Below are 26,485 nucleotides of genomic sequence, written 5' to 3'. Positions count from 1 at the left end.
AACAACGCCCCATGCACAAAGCGAGCTCAATGAAGACATGGTGTGTGAAGGTTGGAGTGGAAGAACTCGAGTGTCCTGCACAGAGCCCTGACCTCAACCCCACTGAACACCTTTGGGATGAACTGGAACACCGACTGCACCCCAGACCTCCTCACACAACATCAGTGTCTGACCTCACTAATGCTCTTGGAAAAATCCCCACAGCCACACTCCAAAATCTAGTGGAAAGCCTTCCCAGAAGAGTGGAGCTTATTATAACGGCAATAAATCTGGAATGTGATGTTCAAAAAGTACATATGGGTACATAATGGTCAGGTGTCCACAAACTTTTGGCCACGTAGTGTTGGGTAATGAAAAATAATTTGACAAGAAATTAAAAAATCTATAACGACTAGAACATTTTCCAATGTTAAAGATTCAAATTCAGAGTTTGTAGTTGTTATTAAAGAACATAAACATTATAAAGAGATTTTGTGATACCCACAATATCTCAGAAAAGTGCATTATGTGTATAATTTATCACATTACCGATGATATATTGCCATATTTCCAAGCCTTTTTTTAAATCCTTAATATCTGTACTAATGCAAAACTTTTAAAAATAAAGAAATAAATGAATGTGTCTCAAAAGCTTATAAATATTACATGCATATTTTGTATACATATTGAATACAAATTTCCATGTGCAAGTTATTTATTAATAAGAAGTTATTTGCCCAGTCGATTAAGGAGGCTGTCCGTCCATGTGCGTGTTTATCGAGCTGAAGAGGTGGTGTGAAAAAGAAAAAAGGAAAAATGGCCCCTGCTAGCAGCTCATTGTTGTAGTGTGAAAAACGTATGACATCATAGCACTGTAGCTCCCAAAAAGAAAAAGGGGGTTGGGGGGGGACGGGGGACGGGACGAAGATGTCCTTGAGTCTACCTACATTCCTTGCCTTTTGTGGCCATGTGTCTTCTTTCTTCACTTCCTCCTCTCTTATTTCCTTCTCTTTTTCCACTATTTTTTCATACTCACTCCCTGCATCTCTGTCTTTTTCTTTCACACTCTTTCATGGCCTTCTGGCTCTGATCCTGCTGCATACACAAATAGAGACGAATACACAGGGGAGAATGATAAAAATGTTCAGAGAGAAATATGGATGGAGATGGGAAAAAGCTGAAGCCTGGGAGACAGCCAAGTGGCAGGAGCATGAGTCTGTCTTCTGCTTAAAAAGAAACTCAGAAAGAGCAACCACAAGATGTGGAAAGCTCACCCAGCATCGCCATCGATCAGCCACTGCATCAAATGACAGCCCTGTGTTGCTTTCGCTGCTCCCGCTAGTTAGCTGCCGTCTCCCAATTCAAAGCCTCTCTCTTGATGACTCTTGGTTCAAAGGGACTACAAAACCAAGCTGCATGTGTGTTGTTATTTCTTTTTCCCCGCCCTCAATCTTGCTCTCGGCTTTTGAAAAAAGTGCTGCAAGATAAAAGAGAAAACAGAGCAGACATAATCAAAGATTTCCTGTTTGGCTATAGATGTAAAAATATCAATCAGCTTGACATATCGTACTTGTCATTGAGAAGAAAAAAAAAAAGCAGAAAAAATTTAAATACATAAATTCAAAATCTCAGCTCACACTACATGACTTTAATCAACTTTAATGTCCTGCAATCAGGACATAGCAGTATGAACACTCACAGATGAGGCTCACACACGACACAATCTTGCAAACATGCGTGCGAGATCCCTAAATCCCGTTTTCTCACAAAAAATTCCCCGACAGCTGTCTGTCATGTGACTTTGTATGGAAACAAAAAGCAAAGAGAATTAAGAGAAAATGGTAGGGGAAAGATGGAAAAGACACAGGCAGTGAGGATTGTCTGTTCTGCAAAGAGAACTGGTGGTATAGTCCCAAAAAAAAGCCTTTTTTATACCGCATGTTTTTGTTTATTTTTATTTTTGCTGTCTCTAACAACCATTTAGGTATGACATACCAACCAATTTCATGCAAACAATATTATTGTGCTTCCATTTTGCCCTCACCCTCCTACCCTAATAGATCGATGATAAACTGGATTCAGGGATCTGCTGCACGTGAGAGCAAATTAATTTGATTTATTTTTGGACTCTCATTGGCTGTTGTTCTGCGCTGTTCTTTCTACTAGTCGCAAAAACGGTGACACTACGCAAACAGCACCAAAATTAGTTGTCAACTGTGACAGCTGCACTAAAAATCATGTAATGTGCACTAGGCTTATGATGAGAGACATTTGAAAGCCTATGGCTGCATTCACGTTGCAAGCTTTGTTGGTCAACTTGATTTCAATTCATCCGTCACTGTCCATTGTTTCAGCAGCATAACAAATGGCCTAGAATAGGGGTTCTTGAAATTTTTGGCAACCAGGAATCCCTTTGACTGTGAGGTGTCTTTCATGAACTTAATCCAGCTATTCAAATATTAGACACATGGTATTATTCTGGCTTTTTATTGGACCCATAGAGCTTTATATTCCTGAACACATTCCATCTTAGTTGGTGTTATTTGTAGCTGTACTTGTTTTTGAGTTCCTGAGGTTTTGATTAAACCCTTTAAATTCAAGTGGCCAGTCAAACCGGCTAATAGCTAGAATGACTCAATCATAAATATTACAAATGTGATATTGGTGTGTTCCCTCACTGTAGCTTTATTTTATAAATTATGGACCTCTGAGGGAACCCCAGACTCCGCTTTTAGAACCGCTAGCCCAGAAAGCACAAGCCTTGAACCCGTAGATGATTTTAATCTGGAGGTTTACTGACAGCTTGTCAGCTGTTAATGATTAGGGTGAGAAGGGGGAAAAGCCAGATGCCTAGCCTTTTGTTTGTGCAGCCATTACTGCCATTTTTTTCCCCCCTCTGAGTTCGCTGCTGTTGACTTGTTGCTGACACGAGATAATGACGGTAATGATGTGTGCATGCACAGTGAGATACATGAAAATATACATGAATTCCAATCTTCTAAAACGGCTATGTTTATACATGGTTATAATAATGTCCTAAAATCTTTTAACCGACAAAAGTGAAACTCTGATTTTAGGTTCCTCTGTGTCCTCCTTACCTGGACTGTTTGCCAAGTTAGGTCCTCTGTCATCGAATGTACAAGATCATGTAAGAAGTCTTGGAGTGATTTTAGATTCGTCATTACATTTCAACAAGCAAATCAGTGCTGTTGTTATGGGTAGCTTTTTCCATCTGAGATCTGTCACTATAGTTAAACATTTTCTTTCTAGCAAAGACCTGGAAATTGTGATTCACTCACTAATCTCATTAAGGTTAGACTATTGTAACTCATTGTACATTTGTCTCCCTCAAACTGCATTATCCCACCTACAGCTGGTTCAAAATGCGGCAGCTAGGCTTTTAATATGGTCAAGAAAGAGGCATCACGTTACCTCTGTATTAGCGTCTCTACATTGGCTTCCCGTAAATTTCAGGGTTGATTTTTAAAATTCTGCTTTATGTCTACAAGGCACTTTCTGGTCTCGTGCTCCAATATATCAGTGATCATCTTCTTCCTTACTCCTACACTAGAGCGCTCAGGTCTTCTGATCAACTTCTCTTGAGAGTTCCAAGTTGTCGCTATAAAACGAAAGGCAATCATGCCTTTTCTGTGGCAGGTCCTAAGCTCTGGAACAGTCTCCCTTTCCATGTGAGGTCAGCTTCTTCAATAGCCACTTTTAAATCTTTGTTGGTCCTTTAATAGGGTGAAATAGGTAAATACTTGATGCTGTATTTAAAGGTATCTATTTATTAATCATTATTATTACTGTTACTATATTTTTTAATTTTTTGTTATTGCTTATTTGTTTGATCAATTCGTAAAGCACTTTGGGTCGACTTCTCTTGTTTTTAAATGTCCTCTCTAAATAAAGCTTGACTTGACTATGTGCTGGGTATGCATCGGTTTTAGGTCTCCTTGTGAAATTTTGGATTTGGGCCATTTGTAAGCTTGTGGTTTGACAGTCATATATGGGACCACCCTGATAAAAGAGGCTAGATTACAAGTGTGTGGTGTGAGAGTGTGTGTGTCTGTGTGTGTTTATCTTCAGGCTTCTGGAAGTCTGTATGTGTTAGATGATTGTAAATCCTTTCTCATTTATCCTTCAGGCCCTCCTGGAGACGCAGAACGAGCTCCGAACTCATGTACCCAACTTTACCTTCAACTTGGGCTTCTCTGGAAAATTCTTTCATGCTGGTAAGATCAGTCATCCCAGCTCCTAATGGCCTTCACTATGAAAAAGGATTAATGTTCTATAATTTGGCCACTATAGCTAAGTTTCCATTGACTTTATCTGCATAGTCCAAGTAAAATGAAAACGTTGAATTTCTAATAGGAGCTCATTTCCATTAAACAGCCATTTTGTGATAAAAATGCATTATATAATGACGTCGCCTCTTGCAGCAGCCTGCTGCCACTAAGTTTTGCTTAGTCTTGACCATCAAGACAGTCATGCTGCCTATATCGCAAACTTTCCTATCTTTTTTTCCCCCGTGTCATCTGGTTTTAGTGTCAAACAGAATATATAGAGCTCTGACCTGCAGAGAAGTGTTTAATATCTTAACAAGATCCATAAGACGATGCCGATTGTCACATGAAATTACTAGACCTGTCCTTCAACATGCTGTACTTTACCGTCATGTAAAGACATCTCGTTATTTTCTATAGCTGAAGACAGTAAATTCCAGTTAGATTCCTGTCTTCTCCAGAATCCAGCTGTGACACGATGCTGTGCCCCAATGTTCCTTCCTCCGTGGCATTCTGTATAAACTGTTGACATCTTACAGGCTTATATGAGCCAAAGGTATGTGGACACCTGACCATCACACTCACACCCTTGTTGAACATCCCATTCCAGATTTAGTCCCCCTTTGCTGTTAAAATAAGCTCCACTCTTCTGGGAAGGCTTTCCACTAGATTTTGGAGTGTGGCTATGGGGATTTTTGTTCATTCAGCTACAAGAGCATTAGTGAGATTGGGCACTGATGCTGGGATGTCGAGGAAGCCTGGGGTGCAGTCGGTGTTCCAGTTCGTCCCAGAGGTGTTCAGTGGGGTTGAGGTGAGGGCTCTGTGAAAGGCACTCCAGTTCTTCTACACCAACTTTGGCAAACTATGCCTTCATGGAGCTTACTTTGTGCATTGTCATGCTGGAACAGGTTTGAGCTGCTTAGTTCCAGTGATGGAAGTTGTAGATAATTCCTTGCTTACTTATGGGTGTGATGGTGTCCACATACTTTTGACCATATAGCGTACCTTGTAAGATTTGAGGCTTATGAATTTTTCAGATCTTCTTTAAAGTGAATGTGTGTTACACATCTCGCCGTTGCTTTTGAGGATTTTTCTGGTATGGTCCAGTCGATAAGAAATTCTGAGAACAATGCATTATTGAAAACTCTTCCAACACACAAGCTTATACATTTAATATTAAGATGGTACTTTTTGTCCCATTGGAAGAAAAAGTTGTGAGAAACTGGAAGATTTTGGAAAATCACCAACATAACAGAAAAAAAAAATGTAACCACTAAAACTTTTTTCCCCTGCCAAACTCACTTGGATGGAAACCACTGAAATTATGCCTTTATTTGTGTGTATGTGCGTGTGTTTCCTCTTTCTCAGGCACTGATGAGGAAGATCTGGGAGATGACCTGCTCCTTTCCTACAGTAAGGAATTCTGGTGGTTTCCGCACATGTGGAGCCACATGCAGCCTCATCTCTTCCACAACCAGTCGGTGCTGGCCGAACAGATGCTGCTCAACCGCAAGTTTGCAGAGGTGAGGCTGAAAATAGGAAGCCTTCAGTGTAGGCAATACATTAGGGCTTTTTTTTCCTCACTGTGTACATGGCACCTTCTTTGATCGGTTCAGATCAAATGAACATCTGTTGTTGATCTTCATTTTAAGCTTTTTTTTTTTTCTTTTTTTTCTTTTTTTTGAGGCAGACTTTATTACTGCTTATAATTTTTAAACAAGGCATATTGCTGCTTTAACTAAACTCTTGTTTTATTTAATTTGGCTTTATTTATTATTAGTATAGAAAGTCTTAATTGTGTTTGTAATTTTAGGGCTTGCTTCTCACAATGTCCATAAAGGATACACACACATACACACACATACACACACTCTTTCATCACTGTGAGATCTCTAATAAACAGTCCTTTTCTGTCCATATGTCTTCTCGGGCTTCTACCTCTCTCTCTCTCTCTCTCTCAGGAACATGGCATCCCCACAAACATGGGCTATGCAGTGGCTCCTCACCACTCGGGCGTCTACCCCATCCACATGCAGCTCTACGAGGCCTGGAAGAAGGTGTGGGGCATCAAGGTGACCAGCACCGAGGAATATCCTCATCTCAAACCTGCACGCTTCCGCAGGGGCTTCATCCACAGTGGCATCAGTGTAAGAGCATGTTCCTGCCCACCTAGACCTCCCCACACCTCCGTACTACCCAGTTACACCATCACTGAGTAGTGTATATAGTGTTAGGGTGCAAGTATGCACATACGCCTTCTCTTTCTTTGTACACAGTGTATACAAACTGGCTCCATACTAATACTGCCTACACATCTGTACGAGTAATGTGTATTTAAAGTGACACTGAAATCAGCATCTGTATTTCAGAGCTTTTTGTATCTCTTCCTTAGTGTTATGAACACTAATGTGATAGACATAATAGCTTTGCAGATATTCACATGTTTTTCATTTCTAGGAAAATTATGAATTTTTTTTTATTTTGATGATTAATCTTGTACTAGTCTTGTTTTCATCTGATTAAATGCTCTCTAGAATGTATATGCCCCGCCACCAGGGGTGTGTCTTGCACTAGACTAGCAGCTCATTAACAGCAAACATGGGTCGACTGTGCATATTTAGCTGGTTTTTATTCCCCTTTCCAAAGATCCCTTGGTTGAGAAAACAAAATGTTAGACTTTATAGATTTTGAAATGTGCAAGTTGGTGGTTATGTGACAAGAGCTTTTCAGAGTGTTTCACCAAGTGTTCACTGTGTAATATTTGTAATTAATTATGTTAAAGATTCTGTTTATTTACATTTGTTAGATTTTAGCCATTAACCACAGATTTCGGATGCTAACATGAACACCTGGAACACAGTGCCGGCTTAACGCTGTGTAACACCTTGGAGAAAAGTATATACAAATAATGATCATTCGTTAGCTACAAGCCTATCATTCAGTGACATCAGATGCCTCGCAGTGATAACCAGTACCTCGTACACCGTATAAAAACATATACACCATAACTCCAAAAACACTGGTTAAACTCTTTGCTGTTCTCCAGATTTAGCTAGCTAAGCTACTGTCAGATTTGTTTAGATTCAGCGGTGGTCACGCACTTCACACCGTCACCTGTTTTGAAAGGAAATACATCAACATACGGAATCAAATTACAGCTCTTGGGTCATTTCGTGGGGACTTTAACACATGGAAAGAGGCCGACTAGCCTGACTACACGTTACCTTTTTATTTTATTGCCATTTTTGCTATTTCCCTCCTTTTATAAACACAAGGCTGTGTAGGGAAAACCAACAAAAATGTTGATTATTGCAAAAAGCAGTAGAGTGAGAGAAGGAGGTGGGAAAAGAAGTTGCAACTATGAGACTAAGCCACCGGGTTCCTGTGAATATTTCACATCAGCATCAGCATTAACATCACTGTGAGAACATCACACTGAACTGCCACACATAAAAAGAAAGAAATAGAGTTGTTGCATAATGTACAGGTGCAAGAGTATTCAAAATGGCAAAAAGGTATCACTGCTGTTTATGGAAATACATCAGTATTGTTTCTGGTCCGATGCAGAATAACGAGAAGGTTGAAGACGCAGCACGATGAAAAAGATCATGGCAGCTTCAGCTACTGTCTAATTGTTCAGCGCTACAATAGACAGCGAGCCGCTTACTATTTGACTTGCAGATTAGTCGAATAACCTTTAGGAGAATCTTCTGGGGAGACGTTCCACTTTGTTTGAAAAAGGTTTCAAAAATATTATGTCTGTCTCTCGCTCTGTTTAGGTCTGCGTTCAGATGCATCCATTTAGCACAGACATCCATTAATCCCTCGATGCTATTTAACTGCCCAGGCCTGCCAACAAACACACACACACACACACTTGTTTTTTTTTTTTATAACTGTCTTTGAGGTACTTTCATTGACATGCATTCAAGCCTAACCTCGTTAAAGAAAAGGATTTTTATTTGTTTTCATCATAAAAGCTGTTTATATTGTTAAAAAAAAAAAAGAGAGAGAGAGAATAAATAAACTGTATTATCGTTATGTGGACATTTGATCCATGGAAAAAAAAAATCCTACACACAAACACAACATTTGAGATGTAATATTCTGCAATTTTCTGTATGTTGCATAATATTGCCTAAAGCAAAGAAAAACCAACTTTGCACTTTCATAACCTCCTTCCCCTTAACTTCCTCTCGGGATTCCAACATCAAACAGTAAAAGAAACGGCCAGGTTTTTTTTTTGGGGGGGGGGGGCGTATCACTGCCTGAGCAAGATAACAACTTCATGCTTCTCAAAAAAGAAAAAGTGCAACGTGTGCAATGGTTAGACTGAGCGAAGATCTTCAAAGGAAGTGCCAGATGTACATAATTATAGAAACTTTCAGTTTTACATGGTGGCAACTTTGTGTTGTAATGTGTTTTAACTCACCACTTCTAGTCATCCTTGTGCATGTGCAAGATCCGCAATCCAAAAATTCTGAGTAAAAAAAAAAGTACTGATGTAATTTCCTAATTCTAAAACAGAAGCTGATGTTATTTTTGTGTAGGAGTGCTAAATTTGGCTCCTGAGCACAACGGAAAATCTTTCGCCCTGTCCATGCAAAATTAGGTGGTCTCTGGGTGGGAAGGATAGCGTTACTCTCTCTCCCCTGTCAGCCACAGCGACACTAGCCAATCGTGGGCATCTCTGAGCTCATGTATGCGGAAGAGGGTAGATAGCGCTTTCCCCCGTGTGTGCTGCACTGCCCTGTGACGTTAAAATGAGCAACTCATCAAAAAGATACTATTGGTGGTTGGCTGGCTTCATGTGTCTTGGAGGAAGCATGTTATAGCCTTCATGCTCCCGGATTGGTAGCTGTTGTGTAGTAGGTGAGGACTGACTGGTGGGTGGGAATTGGCAGGTGACCAAAATGGGAAAATGGTCAATGTTTACAGTAATCTTTAGGTGTGGAAAAGCCAAATTAAGAGAAAAAATGAGTGTTAAGGGAACTACAACAATTCCAGATCAAGATTCTTCCACCATGTTGGCTAAAGTGCCAAGGTTTGTTGAAGGGACGTGGCTACAGATTAGAGGACTTGCCACTCCAAATTTCAGTTGACCAATAAACATTTAAAGTGTGTGATGAAACCTCTTTTAATGAACCGGAATACAGAAGTATGCTGAAGAACAATTCCATGAGCAAAAATGCTTCAACCAATTAGCACACAAAGCCACAAAAATAGAGTAGTAAAGGAAGATAGTAATAGAGTTTTAAGTTTGATTTGTTGATTTTGGCATTTAATGTTTGCTCACAGTTGTGTAAACCTGAGTTTAACTCTGGTCTCTATAGATTATCTCTAATGGAGCGGTTTCAGCTCCCTTTATTGTGCTAAGGCCACATTTTTCTAGGCTGAGGTCACTTAGTTTCCACTTGGTTTCCAGTGCACCCGAGCACAGTGTTTAAATGCTACTGCATATTGTGGCTAACCAAATAAATTTTTCCACTCTAATTTGTCACGGTGAATATAGGATACAGAAGCAAATGAGCTTCTTATGGCTCAAGTTTCAACCATTTGGTTGAATCTCTGCAGTCTAAGATCTTTTGAATTGGAGTGTTTAACCTATCATTTTGAGGTGTATGAATTTTCCACTCCGGACTACTTGTGGCTTATTGTGTTTATCCATTCCTCAGGTGTTGCCCAGGCAGACGTGCGGTCTCTTCACACACACCATTTTCTACAACGAGTACCCTGGAAGCCCCAAGGAGCTTGACAAACTCATCAACGGAGGAGAGCTGTTCCTCACCGTGCTCCTCAACCCGGTAAGCCACGTACCTATTTTGTTGTTGGAATGCTACTGTTGGAATAATGACCCGACAAGAATCTGATAGTAATGAAGGGATATACAAGTTTGCTTTCAGGGCTTGTGCTGTAATTTGTATGTCATTTCGGAATCCAGATCAGCATCTTCATGACCCACCTCTCCAACTACGGCAACGACCGCCTGGGCCTGTACACGTTTAAGAACCTGGTAAAGTTCGTCCAGACGTGGACCAACCTGAAGCTGCAGACGCTACCACCCGTGCAGCTGGCGCAGAAATACTTCCAGATCTTTCCCGAGGAGAGGGACCCAATTTGGCAGGTGAGAGTACAACACACTTAATAAAATGCAAGTGTGGAAATGTGTGTTTAAGCAGAGATTCTCCAGCTAGATTAGTGAGTCCTGAGTAGCACTGCTCTAATATATATGGCTCACTGATGACATCCTGACATGCAGATGTACTCATGTATCAGAGCAGAAACACCTTTCCATGCTCTTTCCACCAAAACCGACAATGCTCTATCTGAAATTGTATCTTTCGTGCTGCCAGGAGAATTATCGAAACCACAGTTGTATCTCTTTCTGTCTCTTACTTCTTCTCCTATCGTTCCGTTTATCCTCCTTTTTATTTCTGCTTGATTCCCTCTGTCTGACTGTCGCATTTCTTTCGCCCTCAGAGAAATATAGAGACAGCGACTTAGAGCCCTAAATCCTTTTTTGATCCTCCTTGTTTCCTGTCAAGGTTGAGATCCTGTCCTTTCACTCCGGTCTCTGGCGTTCCGGAGATTCCCTCCGGCTGTGAATAATGTCTTTTCATGTGTACTTGCTCTCCCAGAAAGTCCACACAATACTTATTGTTGTAGAACACTACAACTGCTCAGATTTTTTTTTTTTTTGTTTTTTTTTTTTTTTGAGTCTCCAACTTATATTACAGTCCACATGGAGAAGCACTAGAAAACAGGCATTTCTTTAAGTCACTCTGGATAAGAGTATTTGCTAAATGCTGGAAATATAACTATGAAAACTTTAAGAAGCATAGCTTAAATATGTGCATTGCAGTAAAGCATTTGTATGCACCGGTCCTAGCCCTATCTTGTTAGAGCAGACGGATGCTGATAGTAAAAGGAGGCTGCTGCATGACCATTATCTTGATCTACCCCCGAAGCATTAGGAGCAGGTTACATGACTCTTCATTAATCTGCACAACTCGATCCAGATGTGCCCACCTCAACTGTGAGTGAGTGAGTGAGATCAGGTCAAGCCTGTGGATCATTGGAGATTACGGTTCCTGTCCACCTGTGACAAATGAGATCCTTGAAACGGCTGCCCAAATGGAGACTTCCTAAATATAACATGCCTTGAATAGCCTTACAAGTTAGGAAGTAATTTTATATCATATATTTATATTTTTAAAACAACCAAGTATTGTTTTTGGCCAAAGACATCAATTATAAATTTATTTGCTCGACGATAAAATTATATTTGAAAACCAATGTCTCATTTATACCTCCATACATCCCACTACTGGCTGGATTTTATTTTTCCTTAATTATTAAACTAGTCTCTGTTCCTGTTTTTCTTGCCTGTTAAATGTTATAGTCATATAGGCTGGTTTAATTAGATGTTATTTTGAACCCACAGTAAAACCACTGCCCAGTTTCTCCACGTTCTGGCTGTGAGCGTTCTATTAGCTTGGGGAGTTTGGGGGTGGAGGGAGTGGTTTTATTTAGCTTAATAGAGTAAGATGGTCTGTTTAACAGCAATAACTCTGCAGGCCCACTCTGTGATATATTGACGTTTAATAGCAGTCTCTCCCCTGCCAGATACGTGGCGCAAAGGATTTAAATAGCACCGTTTGCAATTGTAAATGTGCCTGCGTGTGCATGAGTTATGCCTCATGTTAGCTTGTGGTTTGAATATTCGAGGATTGCAGTTTGAGCTGGTGTGCGTCTGTAACTTGTAAATCTGAATCACTGTCTCTCCAACAGGACCCTTGTGAGGACAAAAGACATAAAGACATTTGGTCAAAGGAGAAAACCTGTGACCGCTTCCCTAAGCTGCTCATCATAGGCCCGCAGAAGACCGGTGAGTTTTGTTTCGCCGTCTGATCAGCAGCATACAGTAGCGCCATCTAGCTGTCGTGGACATCGGAGACTACTGAAACAATGCTCCAACTGTTTCCTTTTTATTTCAACACTGCATTACAGCTCTGCACCTGTAAATCAGCGAATACAACCTCTTCTGATTGGTCTAGAGCTGACTTGATGTGTCACCAGCAGTTTCATTTCATGTACCGGATTAGTACAGGCAGTTAGTTTTAGGACCTTTTTCTTTTTTTAACAGCAGCTTTCACTTCACACCAGTATATAGGAATTCCAGGTTTACTGCTTCGACTAATTAAACTTCTAAACCATGTCCTGAGGGAGCAATAGCCCAGTTTTGCAGTAGGTAGTAAAATGGCAGTGTTAATCTTTTCAGTAACTGCTGGATTAAGGGAATGGGCTTTTTTAAAACATGTTGTAATTACCACAGCTCTTGGGACTGTCCGTTAGCAAGCAGCTCGGTAGAAAAATATATATATATACTGGAGGCTCTGAGCTGCATCAAAGGTATTAAGCTTAGTGGTTGATCAAAGCGTATTGATATTATATACCTGAATATGAAAATTGGCATTTAGGGTTAGTTCTGACTCAGTTACAGGAAAAAAAAAAACTACTAAATAAATAAATATTCCAAAACCTTGCCATGAACTCTTCTTATCTGACTTGTTTCCAGGAACGACAGCGCTCTATCTGTTTCTGGGAATGCACCCTGATCTGACCAGTAATTATCCCAGCAAGGAGACCTTTGAGGAGATCCAGTTCTTCAATGGTCGTAATTATCACAAGGGCATTGACTGGTGTGTTTCTAACATCTCCTTCCACCTCTCTCGCTCTCTCGCTCTCTCTCATTGCCACAGAATGTTTCTCCTCCCCCTCATGTTCAGCGTTCTTGCCTGCGCTTTTTGAGGCAGCATGCATGAGTTAAGTTCAATAGCCCCTGTAAACCACTATGAAATGCATAGATAGGGAAACCTTGGCATGCTCTGAAGTCTGGCACATTAACCACACTGAATGCTGATGTTCCCTTGAATTGAGACGAGATTAGATGTTTGAAAACACACACACTCCCACCTATGAAAGTGTAGCTAACGAGAAGCGGGTGAAATAAGATCATACACACACAGCGTCTCTCTTTCACATTTCAGGCATGTGTGTAAGTAGAAATGCTCGGTATACAAGGTGAAGTGTTGCTTATGGTGTCAAAAACGTATTGTTGCTAGTCGTGAGGCCCCTAGCGTGTTTTCTGTACACATACAGTTGCTTGAATCTGCTGCCGTTCTACTTTAGTGACCTCTATTTTCATCTCATCTCATGTATTTCCCTCTTAGGTATATGGAGTATTTCCCTCTGCCCTCCAACACTAGCTCAGATTTCTACTTTGAGAAGAGTGCCAACTATTTTGACTCGGAGGTGGCAGCCCGTCGAGCTGCTGCGCTTCTTCCTAAAGCCAAGATCATTACAATCTTCATTAATCCTGCTGACAGGGCCTACTCCTGGTACCAGGTCAGTCTCTCAGCAGACAGATAACAACACGGCACCGTTGTTAATGTCCGGTTTTGAAAGAGCCGGTTCTCACATGGCAAAACCGGTTGGTTGAAACTCAGAGTGCCATTTTTTTAATGGCTGCCTTTAGCTTTATTATTGCAGGCTGTATTGTTGCAATAGAAATGATCGTTATAGTGGCCGTTGAAACAAACAGGACCTGTAAGCTTAAGCGTGGGATAATGGAGTGCTTTATAAAATCAGCAACACTCTGCAAGTTAGACAAAACCTGTCATTTATGACGTTAAAAAATTGGCAATTATATTTATTAGTATTATTATTAGTAGTAGTATATTGTTGTTATTATGATCAGTGACCAATATTTGTGTTCCGGTTGCCATATTGAACATTGTTTAGGTCGTTGAAATGCATAAGTGACATCCGATCTGTATAATAAAGATATATTGCGGATAAAGGTAAGCAGTAAATACACTATATGCCCAAAAGTATGTGGACACCTGACCATCACACCCATATGTGGTTCTTCCCAAAACTGTTGCCACAAAATTTAAAGCACACAATTGATTCAGTTGTCTTTGTATGCTGTAGCATTACAATTTCCCTTCACTGGAATCAAGAAGCCCAAACCAGCATGACAGTGTCCCTGTGTACAAAACAAGCTCTGTGAAGACATGGTGTGTTAAGGTTGGAGTGGAAGAACTTGAGTGGCCTTCACAGAGACCTGAATAAGAAACAAACAAACAAAAATGAAAATAAGAACAAAGAAAAGAAAAAGAAATAAGAAAGAAAGATGGAAAGAATAAAAAGACACACCGAAAAAGATAAAAGGACAAATACAGAAAAACAAAAAAAATATGAAAGAAAGAAAGAGTGAAAGAAAAACAAATGGAGAAAGATAAGCAGATATACAGTACATACCGACATGAATATGTAGACAGGCAAACACAGATAGACAGAAACACTATGAAAAGAAAAAGAAAGTGAAATGAAAAATGGAAAGATTGAAAGTGAAAGTGGCTCATTGATTTTTCTCACGATTAGGAATAGCTTCCTGATGACGTTTATTGAGTTAAGCACAGTGTGTTCAGCTCGTTTTTTGACCGTCCCATTGTTTCCACTCTGCTCCAGCACCAGAGAGCCCACGATGACCCTGTGGCCCAGAAATACACCTTTCATGATGTCATCACTGCTGGCCATGACGTCCCGATCAAACTGAAGGTGCTGCAGAACCGCTGTCTTGTGCCCGGCCTGTACGCAACACACCTGCAGCGATGGCTCAGCCACTACCATCCCAGCCAGGTCAGTGTGTGTGTGTGTGTGTGTGCCTGAGTGGATGTGTGGACTTGGACATGGCTGAGGGTGTGTGCTCTTATGAACGAGGCCTCCTGCTCTCTCTCTGTGCTCAGATCCTGGTGCTGGACGGTCAGATGCTGAGGACGGAGCCGGCTGCAGTCATGGATAAGATCCAGAAATTTCTTGGCCTCACAAACACTCTCAATTACCACAAGATCCTAGCGTGAGTGTCTTCATTTATCTGATGGATTCTTCCTGAACATACTCCTGTTTCCTTTCTGCCTTTCCTCTTTAATGAAGCACAGTTACAGCGACTGGAGGCCAGTGATTACTGTGTGATTGATTACTGAGCACTCGGAGTGTGTGATGTTTCGGAGTTTCGTGTAGTCGTGTTTCAGATGGATTCATTTACCTCTCTGTCTCTCATTTATCCTCTGTTTTGTTTTCTGTTCCATCTGGTCTGTCTATTTCTTTTTCTCCATTTTGCTTTTCACCTGTCTGTTTTTCTTTGTCTGTTTGTGTATACTTCCATTAATTCTCTTACTTTTTTCTATTTTCCTCCCTCTTTCTTTCTCTTATCTATTTTTCCTTTCTTTTATCTATTTTTCCTGTCTTTCTGTCCATATGTCTCACCTTCTGTTTGGATATTTCTTTCTTTTCATTCCTTCTTTCCATCTATCCATCCATCCATCCAACCATCTTTTTTTGTCTTTCTTTTTCATTCCTTATTTTCTTTATTTTTCTGTCTGTCTGTCTGCCTGTCTTTTTTTTTTTGTTTTTTTTGTTTTTTTTAGTTTTTTCTTTCTTTCTGTTTCTTTCATTCTTTGTCTTTTTGTGCTTTGTTTTTCTGTCGTTCATTTTTGTTTTTCTTTCTTTTTCTTTTTTCCACCTTTTAATTTTCCTTCTTTTTCACTTCTTATTTTCTTTGTTTTTCTGTCTGCCTGCCTATCGTTCTTTCTTTTCTTTTTCTTCGTTTGTTTTCCCTTCTTGCTTTTTTATTTTCTTTCTTTCAGCTTTCTTTTGTCTTTCTTTTTCTTTTCATGTATATCTGCCTGTCCTTCTTTGTTTACCATTTTTTTCTTTGTCTTTTTTTTTTTTTGTTCTTTTCTTTGTCTTTTCTTTCCTCTAATCTTCTCTTACTACCCGTACTCTGACTCTCTCTCTCTCTCATCTCCCACTCTGCCTTTTTCATTCTTTCATGCCTGACCACATAATCACTACACCAGACTCATAAGCAGCAACATCTGTTCGTCCCATCCCCCAGTGGACAATAGGCCCGGTTTGTCCCGTGTTTGTTTCTGCAAACAGACCTGGCTGTACACCATCTGTCTGCCATATTCTACTTCTCTCAGGCTGATGTGGAAACCTCTTCATCTAATTCCTGCTGACGTGCCTCCATTTTGTTTCTCCCTCGTCTTTTACTGCAGGTTTGATCCTAAGAAGGGTTTCTGGTGCCAGCTGCTGGATGGGGGGAAGACGAAATGCCTGGGGAAGAGCAAAGGGAGGAAGTATCCTGACATGGATGTGGATGTGAGTGTTGGCGTTTTATCAGGGTCACGAATCAGAACATTGAATTATTTTAGATTATTCTTTTATGTTTGTAGGTTTTATTTTTGTATATTCTTTTAAAAGATTTGAAGATGTGGCACATTGGACGCTTTGGTCACATGTTTGTTGAGACTGATGTTTAGGTGAGGACTGACTGGGACTGTGTAGGACCTCAGGCACAGTAAGTGTCGAGTGCTCTTGAACGGGCTTTACAGAGCCTGACACAGAGTAGTGCTGTATTGCGCTGAGGTCCTTGACGTCACCTTGAGGAATCTTGGCACACACATCAAAGTTAATGAGGGGTGGAAGGACAGTCTGATGTGTCCTGGATGTACTGCAGTGCTGTGAGTGGCAGCACTCCTTCGAGCCAAAGCTGCATACAGTCTCCTTCAGTCCAAAAACACACCCACTAACGCACCGCTGGCTCCGTCTCCACCTTCTTTTGAAATGAATCATCAAAAGCGTGTGCAGTGAACATCTGAAAAAAACGACTGGTTCGTTCCTGATGGGTAGTGCCCCTAGAGAATGGGGAACAAAGCGAACTCAGTGACTCGTTGGGCTGGTTTGAGTATTTCAGAAACTGTTGATCTCCATGGAATTTAACACATAAGAGTTACTAGGGTTTACACAGAATAGTCCAAAAAAAACACAGAAAAACATTCTCATCTGTTGATGAGAGAGGTCAGAGTAGAACAACCAGATTGGTATGATGTGACAGGAAGTCTACGCTAACTCAAATTACTACTCTTTACAACCGTGTTGAACAGAAAAGCATCTCACAAAACATCGAACATGAGGCAGATGGGCCACAACAGCAAAAGAGCACATCAGGTTCCACTCCTGTCACTCAAGAACAGGAATCTGAGGCTACAGTGGAGAATAGGCTCACCCAAACTGATTATAAAAAACATAGCCTGGTCTGATGAATCTCGATTGCATGAATCCACGGACCCATCGTGACCCATCCGGACCACTTCAGACTGGTGGTGGTGGTGTAATGGTGTGGGGAATGTTTTCTTGGCCTGCTGTTGTATGGTGTGAATGCACCATCAAGTGAAAACTTAGGGACTTCCATGTTTACCTCGATCTGTGTTTAGTTAGTTTGTATTGGTAACACAAATTCATCCCTGAAAAGAACAATCTTACAGAAAATCTTGTGAAACCAGAAAATTATCTCATGCGCACATGAAAATTTGTTGTTTTCACAAATTTAGATTTTCTGAAAGTTTGTAAGTGGAGTGCTCGAGAAAGTAAGTGTATGCACATGATAATTACCTAAAAACATTACACTGTGTTCTTTTCTTTGAGGGAAAAAAAGTTCTTTTCCCTTGAAATGGAAAATTCTCTTGTGATCAAGTTCCATTTTCCCAAGTTTTATTTATTTATTTTTTTATTTATTTATTTATTTATTTATTTATCTGACCAAAAGTCAGCGAGTCCGTACAGATTTAGAGCTTAATTCACAAATAACTTTGTGTGAAGAATTCATGAACACATTCAACAAAAATGCAAGTGCCCCAACAGCTGCCCTTAGACTTACATTATAAATGAGTTTTGAGTAAACAGGGTTTCTGTTCTTTTCTTACGACAGGAAACGTCTCGGCTTTGGTAATCACATATACACTATAATTGCTACAGATAAAGATTAGGTTTAAAAACACGGGATTGTTCCTTTAATGATAAGCTTTTTTTTTCCACTGCAGATGGAGCTTCTGAGTGAAATTTTTATTTGCACTCCCTACTGAACCACAGTGTTACAAATCTCTCTTTCCAGCCAAACCAAACTGTAAATAAACACAAGTATGTTAACCATAGCAGCAAGAACTTTGGGTGTCCTGTCACACCGTAGCACATTTTTATTTCCTACTGAGCTCTACATCGTATTATTAACAGATTATTAGCCTGAATGCAGCCATAGCTTTTGTTATAAATCTGCATCATCTGTACTGCATAAAGGTCTCAATTTATTTCCTCCTCTCTGACAGTCACGACGCTTTCTCCGAGAACACTACCGCGAGCACAACATCGAGCTGTCCAAGCTGCTGTACAAGATGGGTCAGCCGCTGCCAAGCTGGCTACGCGAGGAGCTGCTCCACAGCAGGTAGCCTGAAACGGGTGCTGGGGGCGAACACAACCGACACACTCGCACTCCTCCACGTGCTCCAGAGGAGACTCTACCTCTCCAATTTCCTCCGAGTCAGCTACAGCAGCTGGATAAGGCACAGCAGCCCACAGAGGCCTCGTTCTGGAGGTCCGGGCTGTTGGAGGAAAAGAAACGGAGAAGGAAAAAAGGCAAGGTGCTGCGAAGGAGACACTGACATTCCCTTGCTTTTTCATTCTTTGAGAGAGCATGGGCAGGGATCTCTGTCAGTATACATACACACACACACACACACACACACACACAGACTGCGCTTTTCCTGCGTGTTTGTTCTGCTCAGACACCTTCAGACACAATTTTGGAGAAGATGCAAGAGACTTTTTTTTCTGTTGGAACAGCACAGAAGCCAACAGCGATTAACACGAACCAGGAAGGAAAATTCAGCTCTCAATATTTTCTCCCATTCATTCATTCATTCATTCATTCATCCATCCTTTCATTCACTTACATGTCATATTGTGTTGTGAAACAGGAGCCAGGCTCATCCTGTAGTCTATTTTTGTTCTTTCTTTTTTTTTTTTTCTTTACTTCGTAGCCCACTCATTACGTTACATGTTCCCACTAGAACAAAATGTGACGTTTAAAGTAAAAATTCACATCTACGTATTTATGGTGTTACAAACTACACAAATTATGGTACTTTAAAAACAATAAGCTACATCCAGAATAAATGTGAGTGTAAATATGGACATGTACAGTACCTGGGGATCCTGATACTCTGTATTTTGTGCAGTAAGTTAATTATTGCCTAAATTAAACCGATTACTATTCGTCACATGACCAGAAGTCTTTGGACATGCCTTGATGACTTGAGCTATTCATTAGCATAGAAATTATTCCAGGATGAACCAGTGTTCCAACAGTAAGAGTATTACTGGAATGTTAATTTTTTTGAATCAGAATGAAGGTGGTATTTTTCATATTTGGTATGTTTTTTAGCCCCTTTGTTTTGTCACATGATCCCAGCATATACAGTCTATGAGTAGTTCAAGTCAGTCCTTGAGACGTATCGGAGAATGTATCGCTTCCTTTGGCACATAAGGACTGTCTCTGAAATGATTTTGTTCTGGAGTTATGGACTAAATTACACCTCTGAATGTAAGCACAGACATGATACCCTTTACTGGTGAGCAGAATACACAGTGGAAACGTACAGGTCTTGTTTATCATAATGAAGTCGAGTAAGCAGTTCTTCCAGCTGCAATTCAAATAACGAACAAAACCTCAATTCTTATTTCCCCCTGTCCCACTTTTATTTGGTGCTTGTGGTATCAGTGATGTATTTTCAACTCCCCTCTAGTCTTAAGCACATTACTTAACTATTACGCTGTCAGCTGGACGATCACGTCTTCCGTATGCCTTCTGGTCTAAAGGAGAACTTGATTCCATATGCCATTTGTGCATGTAAGATAATTGTGGAGATGACACTGAGATCTGAGGCTGTGCATGGGTGGACATGTTATAAATTCATTAGCTAGCCCACAGGACAAGTAAATCTCCAGTGTGCTGCGCAGTCCAATGTTTTGGTTGTCCAGAAACCTAACCGGTACAGTGGGTGGCACTGGCTTCTCACAGCTCCAGGGGCCTGGATTTGATCCGTGTCCATATGGGTGTCCACTAGATTCTCCGCTTTCTTCCCACCTCCTGGAAACATGCCGGTAGGTAGATTGACTAAGATGAATTGCCCTAGGTGTGAATAAGTATGTGAATGTGTATGTTTGGTGCCCTGTGATGGACTGGCATGGACCCCAGTGTTCTCAGGATAGACTCCAGATCCAGTGCGACCCTGACCTGAATAAAGCTCTTGAGAATGAATGAGTGAAACCTAACTGACAAGGCTGAAAAAAAAATGGTAGCTAACATACTTTAAGCTAGTTAAATGTGTTAATACAGATACATACTGAGTATATGATCTTTATCCTGTTTTAACACAGTTTCTAAAGTGAGATATCATGTTTTACCCCTCGACAAAAAGTCAGTTGTTGGCTGACATTTTGGCTGAGTTGTGATGTTCTGTCCTTGCACATTATTCATGTCTGGCTAAGTGTCTTTATTTTCCCATAATATGTTTAATATGTTTCTTACAGTTATCAAAGCTTTGTGTTAGACTTTATTGACTAATTTAACCCACCTAGTAAAAAACGTTCTCCATGTCTCGACCAGTGAGTGTAATGCAGCAGGGGGTGGGATTCAGAATGAGTAGCTTGAACTATAGTTACGGCATTGAGTTGCATCACACCACCATGTAGCGCATTAAGTCAACATTCAGCTTACACTATATGGCCAAAGGTTTGTGGACACCTGACCATCACACTCATATGTGCTTGTTGAACATCCCACTCCAGATTTAGTCCCCCTTTGCTGTTATAATAAGCTCCACTCTTCTGGGAAGCTTTCCACTAGATTTTGGAGCGTGGCTGTGGGGATTTGTGTTCATTCAGCTACAAGAGCATTAGTGAGGTCAGCCACTAATGTCAGGTGAGGAGGTCTGGGGTTCAGTCAGTGTTCCAGTTCATCCCAAAGGTGTTCAGTGGGGTTGAGGTCAGGGCTCTGTGCAGGACACTCGAGTTCTTCCACTCCAACCTTCACACACCATGTCTTCATGGAGCTCGCTTTGTGCACAGGGGCATTGTCATGCTGAAACAGGTTAGGGTCCCTTAGATCCAAGTGACGGGAAATTGTAAAACTACAACGTACAAAGACATTCTAGACAATTGTGTGCTTCCAACTTTGTGGCAACAGTTTGGGGAAGACATAGGGGTGTGATGGTCAGGTGTCCACAAATGTTGGACATACCAAAAGTGTAGATACCAAATGAAAAGTTTCGCGAATGTCAACAAGGAGTAGGTTTTGAACCTACGTGTTGAACTACGAATAAAAAAACGAACTAATAGCCAAGACATGAAAGCTACTTGTCCCAGGTGCCTGGGCTTCTGATTTGTCCAACCCTGCTGTTCAAACGTTCTCTGTTCGTATCTCATTTCAGTTTGCTTGTACTTTAATGCATCACTGAAATGATTAATGAGTTGAAGACCAGGAAGCTTGATTATTCCACCATCTTGATCTTGTGGTTTTTTTTTTTGTTTGTTTTTGTTTTGTTTTTACTCTTTTTTAAATAAAGACACTCATATGATGGTGGAGGAGGGCTGATCATAGAAATCTCTGCTTAAAGGTCAAAGTAAAATATTGCCCTGATTTCACATTTTCAACTTTGAGTCCTCAATTACATCAAATTAGAAATGACAGTATTTATTTTTTTCTGTATTGCAAACCAAAATGTGTGAAAAGAGTATGATGCGTGATAAGCACAACTTTTTTTTTTTTTGGTTTTGGTTCTTTGACCAAGGACAATAGGAAACGGTTATGTACCTCTGGTTAAATGTATGTTTCATCATGAAGTCTCTGTATTAATGAACGGTTGAAGCATTCGCTGAAGATTTGTGTTCTTCGCACACTGTCTGTAATACTGACCCACGCACCTTATACACACTGTCCAGTTCTCAGCGTGAAGAAAAAAATAAAAAATAAAAACACCTTACACAACCACCATCATGACCATCATGCTGCTCAGATCTCCATCATGATGTTGACGATAACGGTCTGAATTTTTTTTTGTCCTGATTTAGTATTTCTAACTGTAATAAAAATGCAATAATATATTTTACTGAGAAAGTCAGATGCTTTGCACCAAGCACAAACCATGTGTTCTCTGTGTATGGAAAGAAAGAGCAAGAGGAGAGACTAGAGACATTTCCCTCTTTTTGGGTTCCAAAATTCTGACCACACACACACACACACACACACACACACACACAAAGTGGTTCCCATGAACTTCACACTGCCAATCTTGTGCTTTCTGTATTATAATGTAGGATATCAGTAGATAGTGTTGTAAATGAAATAAATTGTAAGGTAAAATAATCATCTGGACTGTACAATCAAACCTATCATTGTTAATATTTTTTATTGTTGGTAGCCAATATTTTTGTGATTAATTTGCAAATAAAGAAACCACTGTCTTTTTATGTCTCTGATGTGGTTATTTTATTATTGTAGATTTATCAATTTAGTTTCTCATGAAGACATTTAAAGTGTGATTTACCAACAAACATTGCAGGATGCACATCACAGTGGATGGTCGAGGAACTGTTATATTTTTTTTAATTATCGTGAAATTATCATGAAACTGAGACCTGCTAATCTAAAGATGACCTTTTTGTCCAAATATCTGATACACACAGAACTCTATAGATTAACTTTATTTATTAGGAATGTAAACTTTCCCAGCAGAATCTTTCAGAAGCACAACAATAACACAATTACAAGGTGTCTAAGTGAAAACTACCCACATTCCCGTTAACTTCTTAATACTGTTAGACCACAAAATGCATTGCTTTCAGTACATTCAGACCTGCAAAGCTAAAAGATTTTATATTTAGAAAGACCAGTGAGAGTTCTGCAGGTAGTTTGGGTATGCACTGATGTTTACTTTTATTTATTCTTGTTTTTAAGTTCATTAAACCCATTTAATTCAAGTGACCAGTCTATTAAGCTTATAATTATAATGACTTATAGTAATAGATTATGATATCCAACATTCAAAAAGTCCAGGATGTCCATGGACCCTACTTTGAGAACCACAGCTCTGCAGACTAACCCTGACTTTAAAAGTTCATGTGATCAAATTTCACTGCAAATTTCTCTGCTTATGTTATAATATTTTTCATGAGAAACATTCATAAACGTATTCTTTTATCATTTAAAATGACTTAAAGCTTCAAAATGTTTATTTTATTTTTTTTCATTTGGGGATATTTTGGAGTGTGTTGCAACAACAGTAATTTACTAAAGATAATGAGAAAAATATGGAGAAAATATTTGTTTAATTCTCTAAATAATATATGATTTGCAATAATGTCTGAATATATTAAACATAATTTTTCATTGTTCATTAATGATAAGGTTTCCATGAAAAAAAAAAGACCTACATTTTAAAAACATAATTTAAAAAAGCATACATCATTCCACTTTATCTGGGAAATTAAAACAGGTTGTTACACTATTCAAGTGTGAAGGAAAGTACCAGAGGTTTAGAGGCATTTTCTTTATTCTATTTTACTTCTTTTTTTTAATTGCATTTAAGCAAAAAGTACAGATCTGAGTGATACATACCATGAGTCAAAATTAATTTTAATTAATTAATATTAATTCTAAGCAGGATGGATGGATGGATGGATGGACTGGCTGACTGATTGATTGATTAGGGGGCATAAACTTACAGTTCAAGTACAAACGTCAAGTCCAGCCCCAGGACCAAAAGTGGCCCGTGGACAGATGTTAACTGGCTATCTAACTAATGAATAAATTTGCCATGCAGCCAATTAACATGCAAGGTCACAAACAGTCAAAACACTTTATATGCACAGAATGTATAATCACTGAACGCATTTTAAGTGAGATTAATTGCAGCTGGGCCTGTTTTGTATACAAACATATATTCAATGCAGTTTTTCTATAATGATCTTCTAAGCTACTTCGAGTTAAATTAATATTCTGGAGAGTGTTGTGTTTAAGTTCCTTGGCACTCATGTGCCCAGCTGGTCACATTCCCCAGCACCATGTTTACAGGTTCGGTTAGAAAATGTGGACAGAATTCACAATGTGGTGACGCAACAGTGACACACACGAATGAGCTGTTATTATTGCGCTGTTATATATTGTTATTATTCTGTCCCAATATCTGTACCTGCAACAGAGAAATCTCTTCGGACCATCGATAACCAGCGACACAGTGATTAACAGCCATAAGCAGCCATAAGCAGCTTTTCTCTACCACTGAGAGTTTGATTTATTTATTTTTAGGTAAAATGAATATAAATTTCGTTATGGCCTCACTGTATGTGAGTGATCTGCACCCCGATGTGATGGGTCCCATGCTCGCTGAGAAATTCAGCCCTGCAGGCCACAGTCACTCCATCGGGCTCTGCAGGGACAGGAAGACCATCTCCTCACTCAGCTACACTTACATCAACTTTCAGCAGTAACACGAACCACACAGAACACTGGAGAACACTGTTCCATACACTATTTCTACATTTTATACCAGTTTATAGCCTACTTAAGGCTACATGTCTAATATGTATTATTTTACTGTTTTATCACATGGCTAAGGTCAAGGTATGTGCCTTAAATGACATGCTGTTTGGTTGAAAAATATATTTTATAAGAGTTATTATAAGAGTTATTTATTAATATAATATAATAAATATACTTATTAATATAAGAGTTATTTATTTTCTTAGAGTAAATACTTCAATTAAAGGTGTGATTCAGTTAATTAACCTCTAAGGTATGTTTTCATAACCTTCTTACCATCTGTACCAAGGGTGCCAATAATTCTCAGTCTGACTCTAAGAGACACCTAGTGTTTTTTTATTGAGATTAATGAGCTGTAATTAATTTTGTTCCCTCAGCTGAGCGAGCATTGGAAATGCTAAATTTTGAGCTCCTTATGGGACAGCCCATGCGCGTCATGTGGTCTCAGAGGGATTGATCCCTGAGGAACACCAGCATCGGAAACCTGTTCATCATGGCCCTTTCTGACACCTTCTCGCTCTTTGGGAAGGTTCTGTCATGCAAGGTTCAGGCGTCTGGAACTGAATAGCATCTGTATAGCATGATTCGCATCCTGTATTAGCTCTGTTTGATATAAATTGTGTGTGTTGACATGACGTTTCTCTCCTGAAGGTTGTAGGTTATGAGAAGGGGTTAAAAGGGTACAGCTATGTCCACTTTGAGTCTGCAGAGGCAGCGGATTTGGCGATGGAGAAGCTCAACGGCAAGTAAAGTGTAAGCCATGTGTGAATGACTACGTTTTAGCACATTTTGTGTAGACTAAAACCACTCAGCATTTCTCTTTCAGGAAATCCTGAAGATGTTCTACAAGAAGAAGAAGAAGAAGAAGAAGAAATAAACACTGCAAACAATATTGCAAATATTATTAAGTGGTCTGAGTCTGGATTATTGTCATTTTAATTAAAATTTAAAGAGAAACTTGAAATTGTAAATTTATTAATTCTAGCATGTTAAAATCTTAAGTATTAACTGAGAAGAAACAACGTCACAGAGTCAAAGCTTTATTCTGTTAAGGAGATTAAGTTGTAAATGGTTGAGTTAGATAAAGAACGGAGGTCGAGCTGCTGCAGGGTTTTCAGCAGGAACTGCTCTACTCCAGCCAGGAACACGTCTCATTGACATTGTTTGACTTGATTGCTGAGGAATATTCTTCAAATGGTGTCTTGACAAATCTGAGAATAATTTCTCTAATAGACCATGAGCACCCTAGGTATCTCAGAAATCTGCAATGATCTTAAATCTGAATGTACACAAAATTGGATCAACCTTAAATCTTAGCATGACCTTGTTTGCTGGATAAATTAAAAGAACAATTTTAAATGAAATAGCCCAATATTGTTTATTTGGAGGAGCATATATTTTTTTAATAACACATCTTCCTAAGCCAGGGGTGTCCAAAGTCTGGCTCCAGGGCCAAATGCAGCCCGTGGACAGATGTTAACTGGCCTGTGGCTTCTCTATTAGAAGTGTATGACGGGTGACCCGCAGGCCAACACGTTGCAATCTTTCCTTTCACCCGACAGTGGCAGCAGACTGTCTTAACACAGTTAGCTAAAAGTCAGCAGACTTTGTTTCTCTGACTACACCTGCAAATGTGCAAATCTGCAAAATTACTGGATGATATTTAGTCATAGCTTCAGACTAAAAGCACAACGTTAGCAGTGAGAAGGAGAGA

The 26,485-nt window shown here is 39.7% G+C and overlaps 1 protein-coding gene across 1 annotated transcript in view; it reads left to right on the top strand.

The window, feature by feature from the left end:
• ndst1b (N-deacetylase/N-sulfotransferase (heparan glucosaminyl) 1b) overlaps positions 1-22,700 on the top strand; it is a 73,998-nt gene extending 51,298 nt beyond the window's left edge. Inside the window, exons 5-16 of the mRNA XM_026938617.3 lie at positions 4,127-4,214; positions 5,634-5,788; positions 6,227-6,412; positions 9,941-10,069; positions 10,207-10,389; positions 12,057-12,153; positions 12,844-12,967; positions 13,499-13,673; positions 14,802-14,972; positions 15,080-15,189; positions 16,394-16,496; positions 18,500-22,700. Of these exons, the coding sequence (XP_026794418.3) occupies positions 4,127-4,214; positions 5,634-5,788; positions 6,227-6,412; positions 9,941-10,069; positions 10,207-10,389; positions 12,057-12,153; positions 12,844-12,967; positions 13,499-13,673; positions 14,802-14,972; positions 15,080-15,189; positions 16,394-16,496; positions 18,500-18,619 (1,641 nt within the window). The 3' untranslated portion in view covers positions 18,620-22,700. The remainder of the gene's footprint in view (positions 1-4,126; positions 4,215-5,633; positions 5,789-6,226; positions 6,413-9,940; positions 10,070-10,206; positions 10,390-12,056; positions 12,154-12,843; positions 12,968-13,498; positions 13,674-14,801; positions 14,973-15,079; positions 15,190-16,393; positions 16,497-18,499) is intronic.
• The last annotated feature ends 3,785 nt before the right edge of the window (positions 22,701-26,485 follow it).

This window comes from Pangasianodon hypophthalmus, chromosome 15 (assembly GCF_027358585.1).
Source record: "Pangasianodon hypophthalmus isolate fPanHyp1 chromosome 15, fPanHyp1.pri, whole genome shotgun sequence".
NCBI lineage: Eukaryota > Metazoa > Chordata > Actinopteri > Siluriformes > Pangasiidae > Pangasianodon > Pangasianodon hypophthalmus.
Note: the sequence above shows the minus strand (reverse complement) of the source record. Positions and strands in the feature narration are given on the sequence as shown.